This window comes from Salminus brasiliensis, chromosome 3, assembly GCF_030463535.1.
Source record: "Salminus brasiliensis chromosome 3, fSalBra1.hap2, whole genome shotgun sequence".
Classification (NCBI taxonomy): Eukaryota; Metazoa; Chordata; class Actinopteri; order Characiformes; family Bryconidae; genus Salminus; species Salminus brasiliensis.
This window is the reverse complement of record NC_132880.1, coordinates 42,946,402-42,959,069: the sequence shown is the minus strand read 5'-3', so window position 1 is coordinate 42,959,069 and position 12,668 is coordinate 42,946,402. Positions and strand designations below refer to the sequence as shown.

The following is a 12,668-nucleotide window of genomic DNA, read 5'->3' as shown; positions in this document are numbered from 1 at the left end:
ATTCAAAGCCAGAAGACCACAGAAAGCAGCGGGGCATTACCATACACACCGCAATGCCCTACCTACGGCAAGGACTACACTTATGATCCACAGACACATAACGGAAAACTGGAATATACACTTTACACTACCGGTCAAAAGTTTTAGAACACACAATTTCCTAGTTTTTATTGACACTTTAGGTCCAGTGAAGAACCTGTTATAAAGTCCAGTGACACTGAATGGTACAAAGTTAAGCAAAATAAACTAAAAACTGATTAATACAATAAATAAGTGTGTCACAGTGTTAGCTTGACTATTAAGAAGTCTGTCTTTTATTCACCCAGGTGAATTGAAATGTCTTTAATGGTGACTGTGTGCAATGTCTGACTAATAATGTCTGGCTAATAAAGATAAATAATCTGTAAGGATGCAATGTAATTTTACCCCTGAGAGAATGTTCCTCTACTGTTTCATTTCTGTTGGACTGGTTATATAAATGTTATGCTCCTTATATGCCTTCATGTAAATATTCCATCCAAACACCCATCCATCATCCCTCCCACGCCTGAAACCATAGCTGGCTGTGCCCGAAGAGGCAGATGCAGCGAAGCGACTAACATCTGCTCCCCACATTCTGCTGTGTCGCTGACCTCCCCCGAGTTCCCCCATCCCTTATTCCCCCAACATGTTCTCCTCATCCAGCATGTAATTTGCAGCTGGCCGTTTGGCCAGCCCAAAGCCCAAGGGCCCACGGCGCTCGAGCCCTGCTGCTTCTCCTGCTTTCATGAACACAGCTTATTTTAAACAAGACCATGGTGATGGTTCAACATGTCCAGACAGAACATGGCACCACTCCAGATTACTTGTCTTTCTCTGTGGTAAAAGAAGAAAGCAGCACTGGATAGCACCCGGTCAGATTTCTCCACAGATAATAGTTTGGTGTTCCACAGGATGGTACAAGTTAGTGTCCATAAATTGATCACTTTAGTCTGACTCAAACAGGGATCCTAAAGAAAAAGATGTAGAGTACAAAGAGATTGTGACTGACCTTGTTGACCTCAAGCACTTCTCTTCTCTCCTCACTGGCTGAACGCATCTGACTGGCTCCACGGTCGTCCAACTTTGAGCTGTCGTCTTCCACATAGGGGATGAGTTGCTGCAGGACAGAGAGAAAGACCGAAATCAGGGAGTAATAATCAAACTGAATAAGGCTGTATGGATGTACACTATATGGACAAAAGTATTGGGACACCTGCTTATTGTTCACAATTTCTTCTGAAATCAAGGGTTTTAAAAGTAAAGTTCATCCTGCTTTTGTTGGAGTCTCCACCATCCAGGAAGACTAGATTTTGGAGCATTGCTGGGAGGATTTGATTGTATTCAGCAACAAGAACGTTAATCACCACTCCACCTCATCATCCTCAACTCACCCCTAAAGTACTGGATGAAGCACCACCATCATTCCAGAGAACACAGCTCCACTGCCCCATAGCTCAATGCTGAATGGCTTTGTACCCCTCTTGCCCACACCTTGTTTATCTGTACATCTGTGCAACCTAAAAGTAGCTGAATGCATTTGTTAGAAGGGGTGTCCACAAACATTTGGGCATATAGCGTCTACTCATTTGTCTACAGTTATCCACCACCCACTTACATGTGTTCCTTAAGGTTACATAAAGATGATTCAGAGCAATTTCCTGCAATCAACCTAATCTGACCCCTTCATGCAACATTTTATGTGCACATGAAAGCCTTCGGAGAAGCCCAGTCCTTATATTGTGCACTGTTCAGCAGTACTGAACAGTTCAGCAATACGTTTTTCAGTATACTGTAAAAAGACCATTACTAAGCAGAACCTCTGAAATCAACAGAAACCAAGTTCCCTCACCCAGATGTGACGATAAAAAGGAGGGACCCTATCAGTGTCACTTTTTTCTATTGTTCTAAGGTCCAGGTATTGAGCTCATTACACGTAGTGGGCTTTGCACTACAAGTGAATAATAAATATCAGATATTGGGGAAACTAATGACACACTTTTAGATAAGACTGGTTCAGGTTTAAATTCCTGTTCAGCTGTAACACACACACACACACACACTGAGGTGTGCTTCCTGAGGCAGCTTGTTTAAAATATGCTGCCATACACAGTTTGTCTTGATAGGCTGCTTAACAGGCCTGTTTTGCTGTTTCTACAATACCTAAAAATATCTAATTTACCATCTGACTGAGGTCTTGGATTGCATAAAAGAGAAATAAATGAAAGACAGCTTGAGAAATGTATTTTATCTTAAGTGTAAAATACAGATGTGCACCTTGCTAGAGGTAACGCATATAAATGCTGTATGTAATTTATTGCTGTCACTCAAAAACGTTAAATATCCAAAATGTAAACATAAAAAAGCCAACATAAAAAATTTTATTCATTTCTATTGGTTCAACCATCATGAAATATGGGCACAACTACCAGATTCACATTATGTCAAGTGAAAAAATACATAACAGCTATAAATTGCTTTGCTTCATTTCAAAATACACTAAATGGACAAATGTATTGGGACACTGTTTCCTCCTAAACCAAGGATACAAAAAAGTGTTTATCCTGCTTTTGTTAGAGTAACTGTCTCTACAGTCCAGGTAGGGATGGGCCCTACCCCGTTTTCACAATGCACTATATTTATTGTGATGCTCATGACCGCAAACAAAATGCATCAGTAGTGACAGATTTCTAAAAATACTATTCAAATACTCTCCCAGACTTGGTATAGTGATTGTTATTAAGAATGTGCTGTACTTTATCCAGTTAAACCAGACCAATTACACTGTTTTTGATTAAATGTGCAGCTGGTGCATGTTTTTTAAAGCACTAATGACATACTTGATGCTTGGGAAAGTAGATTTTACATCATAATAACAACATGATACAACAAAATTGTCCTATTGCCCACCCTTAGGTCCAGGGGAGGCTTTCTACTAGACTTTAGAGCAATGCTGTGAGGTCTTTTCGTGAGGATTGCATTCAGGGACAAGAGACAAAAAATGTTATTCAGAGACAACCAGACAATCCAAAAGTACTGGATAGAGCATCATCCATCATTTCAGAGAGCACAGCTCCACTACCCCACAGCTCAATGCTGGGGGCTTTATACCCATCTAATCCAATCCTGGCATTTGGCAGCCAAAAGGTGCCAAAAGGGTCATGTGTATCTGCTCCAGAGAGTCCTATTCTATTGGCAGTACTTCTCTACAGAGACTAGACACAACTAGCTGTGTATGCGTGTGCATTTGCACATCTGTATCAGCAATGGGTGCAACTTGAAGTAGCTGAATGCATTCATTAGAAGGGGTGTCCACAAACATTTGGACAAATAGCGTACAACCATTTTCTTCGTAATTCATCTAATTCAGTTCTTGGTTCTCAAATGTGGTCCATGGATTTGGCTGTGGAACAGCCTTGGATAAAGCCCCAGCCTGTCCACGCTGTTCTCACACCATTCATCTGCCCGAATAGTTCATGTTCCATTCAGAATATTTGTTTCAGCCCATTTCACCCCAGCCTTCTAACAATTCATTCTTTTTCTAAACAGACTCATCCTGAAATGACCTTGACAAATGCTCAATATTAGCAGTGCAGACTGTCACCTCTGCTTAAATCACACTGACACCTGCTGGTGCAGAGATTCAAGGATGCTACACTCCAGCACTCGGGGAGAGAAGGAGAGAAAGAGAGAAAGAGAGAGAGAGAGAGAGAGAGAGAGAGAGAGATCCATGACCGTATCATGCTGGACATGAAAGCTGCTCTTGCACACTGATCTAGGACCAGTCAGGGCTAATAGGACTGCGTTGTCTAGGTATGCTGCACTGCTGAAATGGTGTATACGTCAAATCGCCTATAATGGAGCATGATTTACACTCATCAGATAAACTAATGTTCAGCATTTGAAGTAAGCCACTTGAATTCCACAGTCAGTTTTAATAGAATCCTTATGGATCCCACAATGTAGACTTTTGATATACGTACACGGGGCGGGAAAAGGTAATAACCAGCTGAAACTGTGTTTTTCATAAAAATTATGAAATAGAAAATATATAGTATCTATTTTTTAACAGCAGAAGCTTCCTCCTCGCTCACCTCCCCTGATAACCAAACTTGTTTGGTCTCTTTCTGAAGGTGGTATATGGCTGTTTTTTGACATCAGCTGTGGTTGGGGCTACCTCTAGGTTCTTTGATGACATTTGAGGATTGCTGGAGACCTCTCTATGTATCCTGTGGTCTACTCTTGGGCTGAACTTGCTAGGACATCCTGACCTGGTCATGTTGGCAGTTGTTTTACATGTTCTCCACTTATAAATGATTTAGCAGTCAGTGGAACGGCTGATTTCTAATTATTATCTTTTTAAACCCTTTCTCAGACTCATCTGCACCCAGAACCTTCTTTCTAAAGGCCTCAGAGAGATCTTTGGATCTGGCCATGGTGAGCTTCACTGACTCGTTCTGAATGTGCTCTCTTATCTGTTCTTGTGTTCCTGTGGACTTGTGGACCTGTCACCAGCATCACCACCATACAAAAAAAATAATTAAAAAAAAAAAAAAAAAAAAAAAAAAAAATATATATATATATATATATATATATATATATATATAAAAAAGGTTTTAAATGCCGGTTTTGATTAATTTTCAAATAATTGCCCAGTCCTATGTGGGGGTAGTCTAACCTTCTACACATAAACAAATGATTTTCCTCAGTTGTACGTGTTTAGTTATATTACCTCCTTCTCTCAGTGTTGTTCCAAAGAAGATCAAATATCCATATGCTTAAATATAATATAATAAACAATATTTTTTCATTTGACTATACTGAAATAGACGATTGTTTACCAGCCATATTAATCTGGAGCTCAGTGAAACACTTTGCCATATGAAAAAAACTAGACCACAAATGCAGACATTTCAATGCCAGCATAATCGCACATTTTTTGTGGGCTCCAGTTTGGAGACCAGGCCTTCACAGCTTTCGTGCCGACACATGCCAGCCGAGCAGCCGAGAGGGGGGAAAAAATCAGATCATATGAACAGGAAAAAAAAAATAAGAAAAAAAAATAGCCAAAAGCCTCTGGCAGGTTTATCGAGTCAGTGCAGCAAACCAGAACTGGCTGACTGGCGCAGCTGACAGAAAAGGGACAAAGGCAAGAGCCCAAGATCGAATGAACTCCGTGCTTGTTAGGGATGACAAATTCAAGCCGAAGACAGGAAAACAAGCGGGTTTCCAGCCAAACACATATAGTGTTCTCAAGGTAGGGGCCGTGCGCTGGCAGGCTGTGGTAAAAGGAGCAAAGCGACAGCACGTTACTCATAGTTTGGACACTGAGGGATGGATGTGGTTTGCTGCTTGACAGAAAAGAATGACTCAATGAGCTCTGCCCAGTTTCTTTACTGTGAGGGGGAGAAAATGGATGGAAAAAAAAGGTTGAGCGGTAAATGAAATGACATTGGCTTTTTTTTTCTTTCTTTTTTTTTTTGCTTTTTTTTTTTAATTCAGCACAGGAAATTCCAGAGCGCTGAGGAGCCGGTGACTGCTCGTGGTGGAAAACGCTGATGCAAGCGGCTTCGCCAGCTGTTCGGTACAGAGAGAGCTGCGGCTAATTAGAGCTGTGATGAGGTAATGCTGCTGCCTCCATTATCCCACTTCCTGTGTGGAGAGACAGCTCCTGAAGAATTGATGGAGCACCTGAAGTCGAACAGCAGAGGCCCAGGCAGCATTACATCTGAGCACAGGAGAGGGTAAGTGATGGACGCTTACAGTGGGATGGGTGAATGTATAAACCTCTGAGTTAGATGTATGGCATGTGGCTGGTGCTCCTACCCAGAGCCACTTACATTTGCATCATGATACACAGGTAGGAGAATGCAGCGTTAGAGGAGCTTCGCCCAAGGACGTGCTGAACCCTAGTCTGGCACAAGGACTAGGGTTCACCAATTACACTCTCTCAGATCTTCATCAGGAACGCTAGCGGGATCCAACATAGTTGTAGGCCATCCACCTTAAGGTTGGAAGTTCTGCTTAGCACTGAGCTGAATATCACAGGAGATCGGAACTTCTAGAAACTGACACCAACAATCTTGCCACACTCAAAATCACAGAGATCATATGTGAACATTACTTGAAGCTGTTGGTTCATATCTACAGGGGTTTATGCACTGCACTGTTGCCACATGACTGGCTGATTTGATAACTACATGAATGAGTAAGTGTACAGGCCTTCCTAATAAACTGCTTTGTGAGTAGACTGTTAAAGATTACCTCTCAACATCTCTTCTTCATCCAAAATACTTTAGAATTTCAAATGAATAAAATTCCTTGTATAAGCCTAAGGGAATCATTTTAATAAATAAAAAATGGCCACAAAATATCTCTCATCCTGACTTAAGTAAAGAATTACTGGGAATAATATTTGACTTTCTAATGTGACATATTTTCTAAACATACTGCAGCATTTAGCTGAAATCAAGACTAGGTGATGTTCATATTCACACATAATTTAAGAGATGTCCCCGGAGATGTCCTCCGTGGGTAATATCAACACTATGTATTTCAGGTTAGCACTTGACTTTCAAATGACCAGCATTGCTTTTGTCTGCTGTATGGATTTAAAGGATGTCCCTGGAACAGACAGGACAAAAAAGCCATAATTTGATCAACCTGACAAAGGACTGCACCATGAACCAAGGACACAAGTGGGACAACAAAGAATTAAACAACAAACTCTCCTCCCAAGTGATCACTAGCTACACTAATCACAAGCTGGCACACTTCCGAAAGCAGAAAAAGCAAAAGTCCCTGAAGAATCTAGAGAATTAAACCCACCAACTTTAAGCTCAACTTTATAAATGAGCAGATGAATGACTTGATCACTTCAAGATGCATAAGCTGATTAAATATTTCATATTAAACATGTAAGCTACAGCTAGCAGCACATAAAGCGTAAACAGGAGCTTTGATGCATGGCATTGAGGCTGTTTACACTTTGCATGAACATGTGTTTAGGTGATCAAGGGATCAAGTTCAGATTTCACCTGGCCTCATAAAAAGCCAGGTATAAACATGCCCGCACTGTGATTGAATTACGATCGGAATCACTCGGTGGTGGTCTCTGGAGACGCGTCTTGACCACATTTCACACAAGTGTTCTAATAGAGTCAGCAGGCGGAAATGCATCTGTCAAAAATGGTAATGTAATTCTGTTATGGAGTCTGTTATGGAGACTAGTTTCTTGCCTGGCATTTACAAGCAAGTTGCATCAGGATAGAATACTGCTTACCGCCGTACTGTGGTGTGCTGGCCCAGACAGGGAACTGAACCCTAGTCTGGCACAAGGACTAGGGTTCACCAATTACACTCTCTTAGATCTTCATCAGGAAAGCTAGGGGGATCCGATATAGTTGTAGGCCATCCACCTTAAGGTTGGAAGTTCTGTTTACCACAAATGTACAGAGTAATTATCTGAGTGACTGTAGCCTTTCTGTTAGCGCTACCCGTCTGGCCATCAACACGGTGCTTCCGTCTGCAGAACTGACGCTCACTGGATGTGTTTTTTTTTTAATGTACCAGTCTATCCACAAGGAACTCTAGTGACCGCTGAGCTGAATATCGCAGGAGATCGGAACTTCACACAAGTGTTCGAATAGAGTCAGCAGGCGGAAATGCATCTGTCAAAAATGGTAATGTAATTCTGTTATGGAGTCTGTTATGGAGACTAGTTTCTCGCCTGGCATTTACAAGCATGTTGCATTAGGATAGAATCTGGATCTACTTTCACTGAATTCTGTTTACACTTCTCACTAAAATGTGTCTAGATGAGATCCAATTTCACGTTCCCACATAAAAATCTCATCAACATGTGCATTGTTTCCGTAACTTCTCCAACGTCTTGTAAACAACACTTTCTCATCATTGTTGTCTGGCCCTGGAAGACAATAATCAGTTTAGAGGAACCGTGGTGGGAAAATAGACTGTTCCCACATTCTTGTAACGGCCCAATCAGAAAATACAATATACGAAAATATGATTACAGAGTTTTTTCACTTATTTTTAAACCAGAAGTAATACATACTCTATATATGTAATATATGCTCTATACTGATCTACTAGGAAAATTAGCGCGAGCATGAGCGCAAACGCACACACACACACACACACACACACACACACACACATACACACATACACACATACACACACAGCAAGAGGGTTAGAGAGAAAGATAGAGAAAGCCACAGTAGATCCACAGTATTACTAGTATTAACCTTATTTTTCATTGTTTTTTTTTTTATTTGTATTAAATGTGATCCGTCTCTGACCATTTCTAAATGTGGTTTAAGTGATCTGATCATAATCTGACCACAATGCGTCCTGAATGTGAAAGTGAAAGTGAAATCTGAAGGTTATCTGATCACTAAAATGGGTTATGGGAATGTGAGAACAATCTATTGATCGTGTTGTGGAACCACCACCCTCGCATTCCTCTAAACCATTCACAATCTCCCAGAGTCAAACCACCTTGATGAGAAATCTTGGGTTACAGGAAGTAAAACGGAAAATCAGATCTCATCTGTTCACACAGGGAAGGCATTTTAGTGAAAAGCGTGAACGGAACCCGGCCAGAAACTATCCGGATCTAAAACATGCTTTAATGCAACATGTCAACAGTCTCTATTAGACACAAGACTGCATGCAACCAGGTGTTTTTGTGACACAACTTAAATTTCTAAATGAAAAAGGAACCACATGGCAGAACGTCTGGTGGAACAATCAGCTAGGTTACACTGCTTTGCATGTAGTTACTGATAAGTGATCCTTGGGGTGTAATAAAAGTCATGTAGCATAAGAGGTTAAGGAACTATCAGCAGCTGTCTTTTCTACTATGATCTGACGCAGTATGAAAGTGAGTGATAACCTCGGGAGGTATGGGGTCCAGGCCAGCGCAGTTTTCGTTGCATTTGTCGTAGACCAGGCGCAGTTTGCGGAAGAGAACCGACAGCATGCGCAAGTGCTCCTGTAGCTTGCCCAGGCGGTCCTGATGAGTATTAGGATGGTACGTGACCCCGTTTGGCAGCTGGGAGAGTGGGCAGGAAAGAAGATTAGACACAAGTAATAATAATACAACAATATTAACATGACAATACTCCAGCCCTCGTGCTCAGTGATGGGAAGGGTCAGCTGCAAGTGCACCCAAAAGAAAAGCAGTGCATTTAATAAACGTTCCTCAAAAACGCTCTTTGTTGTTTAGTGTATTTTTATCAAGTGGGTTCAGGTTAGGTCGAGGTTGCTGTTATTTTTATATTAGCACAGTCAGCTGGGGACAGGCAGGAATGTTCAGATCCAAGAGAGAGGAGTAGAACAGAATCTGACCCTCACATCTGCTCAGTACCTGTCATGTCATTTCCTCCATACCCATATCGGCATATTGGGCTTACCTGCATGTTTCTAAGGAGCTGAAAGATCTCCATGGTTCTTAGGACGATGTCCTGCACAGTTTCCTGCCCGATGCGGCACAGTGAGGCTGTGTTCACATCCCGAGCGGCTTGCGTCTGTTGCCCAGGGAACTGGGCAAGCGGAGGGGTTGTCATGGGGACAGAGGGGAGGGGGCACAGTGGCAGGTGGCTACTCTGCGTCACACGACGGCATGCCTAGGACAGAGCCAAACTGAGATTATGTACATGGGAGAGGGTTAAAGAAGTAGGTTAGAATGGTCATATGTGGTCATGAGCTTGTGTAGTCTCCACTGAATAGCAGTGCTAACAGAATGGGGCGCTCTGGAGTGTACTAGAGCAGCCATACAAAGGTCTAAGGTCATCAAGTCCAATGTCAAGCATCAGCTAGAGGGGTTTAAAGCCCACAATCCAGCAGTGAGCAGTGAAACTGACTGTCTGGAGTGATGGAGCTCCATCTACTGGAGTGGCATCAACCAAGATCAGCAACGGACCTCACTAATGCTCTTGTCCCTAAAAACAATCAAATTCTCATAGCAATGTTGCAACATCTACTATAAAAAGCCCTTCTACAAGAGCAGAGGCTGTTACTGTGGCACTGTGGGTCTCTACCCACACCTGATCCACCTGTCTTGCCTTTGTGTCCTCTCTTTCTGATCTGTGTCTGTGTTGTGTTTTGGTTTCCTTATGTGCTTCATCTTCAGCACATGGCTCTGTGTTGTGTTCCTGTCTCCGCCCCTAGCCCCGCCCAGTCATTAGTGGTCCCACCAGTGTCTCCTTCATAGCCCTGCCCCCTCGTTATCCTCCCCTGTTTGTGTCTTGGGCTCTTATGCACCTGTATTTGCTCTGCTCCTGGTCTAGTATGAGTGATGTTGGGTGAATGTTTGCTGCAGTTTAGGATCCTTGTTATGTTTTGTTATTTTGGCTTTTGTTTCTTTGGGTTTCTACTTTGGATATTTCTGTTCTTTAATATCTGATGATATTAAAAAGGTTTACGCACTTGCATCCTGCCTCAACCCCCCTATCGTTACATTTAGCAGCATACTCAAACTGAATAACAGGGGAAAGGTACCAGGAGACGGAAGAGTTCACAACTTCAACAGCTTTCTACTGTACAATGTAGAAAGATGAGAAGATGAGAAGATGATGTCTGGCATCGTTCTCTAAATATCATATCAGTCCTGTATTTTTTAGGATTTTAAGATTTTATTGTTTTTGAAGCTTCACATTTTAGCACCTGATTTACATGCAGACTGGATACGGGCTACGTCTTCAGATACTGGTCTCCAATCCTGCTAAATCCCCTGTGTTCTCCACAGGAAGCGTGGGAAGGCATATTGTAGTTACTGCACTTCTAAACATGTTTTATAAAAACAAATCTTTAACTTTTTAATGTTTTGACTTGACCAGTTGTAATTTTTGGTTTGTTAGTCTGTTTTTAAATCTTTTTCATTGTATTAATTCTCTTGTTTTTATTCTTCAATTCAGTCATTGCTAATAATTTTAATAAACTTACGGTTCTCATTTTTATTTTAAGCCTTGACTTCTGTTAACCCTTTTTTATTAGTTGTATTTATTCTGTGCAACATTTTAGGATGAACATTGTGTAAGAAGTGTAATATAAATCTATTTTTATATTATTCTTATTCTTATTATTATTATTATTATTATTATTATTATTATTATTAATGGATACAGTTGGGTACTGGATATTGTACTGTTCTCATTTTTATTTTAATCTTGACTTCTGTTAACCTTTTTTATTAGTTGTATTTATTCTGTGCAACATTTCAGGATGAACATTGTGTAAGAAGTGTAATATAAATCTATTTTTATATTATTCTTATTATTATTATTATTATTATTAATGGATACAGTGAGGTACTGGATATTGTACTGTTCTCATTTTTATTTTAATCCTTGACTTCTGCAACACTTTAGGATGAACATTGTGTAAGAAGTGTAATAGATATATTTTTATATATTATTATTATTATAATTATTATTATTATTATTATTATTATTATTAATGGATACAGTGAGGTACTGGATATTGTACTGTTCTCATTTTTATTTTAATCCTTGACTTCTGCAACACTTTAGGATGAACATTGTGTAAGAAGTGTAATAGATATATTTTTATATATTATTATTATTATAATTATTATTATTATTATTATTAATGGATACAGTGAGGTGCTAATCCTGAGACTGATCACCAGGTGCTACTATTAAGTTCACTTACAGCTACAGTTAAGATAATAAGCTTATGTGCTTGGTACCAAATTCTGGTCGTTCTCTCGTTAAATGTGGTCAATCTGCTGGACTGACACAACAATTTGGGCCGGACAGAAAGAGCCGGTCAGTCAGAGAGACAGCCAGCCTTACAGGCTAACCGGGATAGCACACCTGCTAACACCTGCAGCGCTGAGGCTAGGAGAGAACCGCTGCAACACGCACAAACACACATAACCGAGAAATTAAACACCACACTCATCTACACGGGATTCTCCTGAAGGCTTGGCTACAGCCCGACCGAAGGACAGTTACCTTTACCTCTCGCTACTTCTGTTTATGTTGTTGACAAGATGTCATTCCTCCCTGCGTCTCCGCTCCCCGCTCAGGCATCGCGAGAGTTTGAGAGACTTTACCGTAAAGCACCTAAAGAAAGCTCGTTTTTCTGTTCGTCTGTTTTCGTCCTGAAAATTTATATAATTTTGGTCTTCTGTATGACTTTTTGTCGTGTCATCTAATCATTAAACGTGCCTGCAGTTAATTTTCTTAATAATTCTTAATAAAAAATAAAAAAAATCTAAAAATCTAAGGTGGGTGGGTAGGTTGGTTGGCTGATGGATGGGTGGGTTGGCAGGTAGGTAGGTTGGATGGATGGATGGAGGATGGATGGATGATGGATGGGTGGGTGGGTTAGATGGATGGGTAGGTTGGTTGGATGGATGGATGGATGGATGATGGGTGGATGGATGGATGGATGGATGGATGGATGGATGGATGATGGATGGGTGGGTAGGTTAGATGGATGGGTAGGTTGGTTGGATGGATGGATGGATGGGTGGGTAGGTTAGATGGATGGGTAGGTTGGTTGGTTGGATGGATGGATGGATGATGGATTGGTAGGTTAGATGGATGGGTAGGTTGGTTGGTTGGATGGATGGATGGATGATGGATGGGTGGGTTGGT

At 41.1% G+C, this 12,668-nt stretch overlaps 1 protein-coding gene across 3 annotated transcripts in view; it reads right to left on the bottom strand.

The window, feature by feature from the left end:
• The window catches only part of med30 (mediator complex subunit 30), a 30,752-nt gene extending 18,652 nt beyond the window's left edge, over window positions 1–12,100 (bottom strand). For 2 of the 3 annotated variants that reach the window (XM_072676293.1, XM_072676295.1), the window contains exons 1-4: window positions 12,021–12,100; window positions 9,456–9,668; window positions 8,936–9,094; window positions 1,031–1,138 (exon numbers count right to left, since the gene is read on the bottom strand). In XM_072676293.1, the coding sequence (XP_072532394.1) occupies window positions 1,031–1,138; window positions 8,936–9,094; window positions 9,456–9,608 (420 nt within the window). In that variant the 5' untranslated portion in view covers window positions 9,609–9,668; window positions 12,021–12,100. The remainder of the gene's footprint in view (window positions 1–1,030; window positions 1,139–8,935; window positions 9,095–9,455; window positions 9,669–12,020) is intronic. The other variant, XM_072676294.1, reaches the window with a different exon arrangement.
• Between the last annotated feature and the right edge of the window lie 568 nt (window positions 12,101–12,668).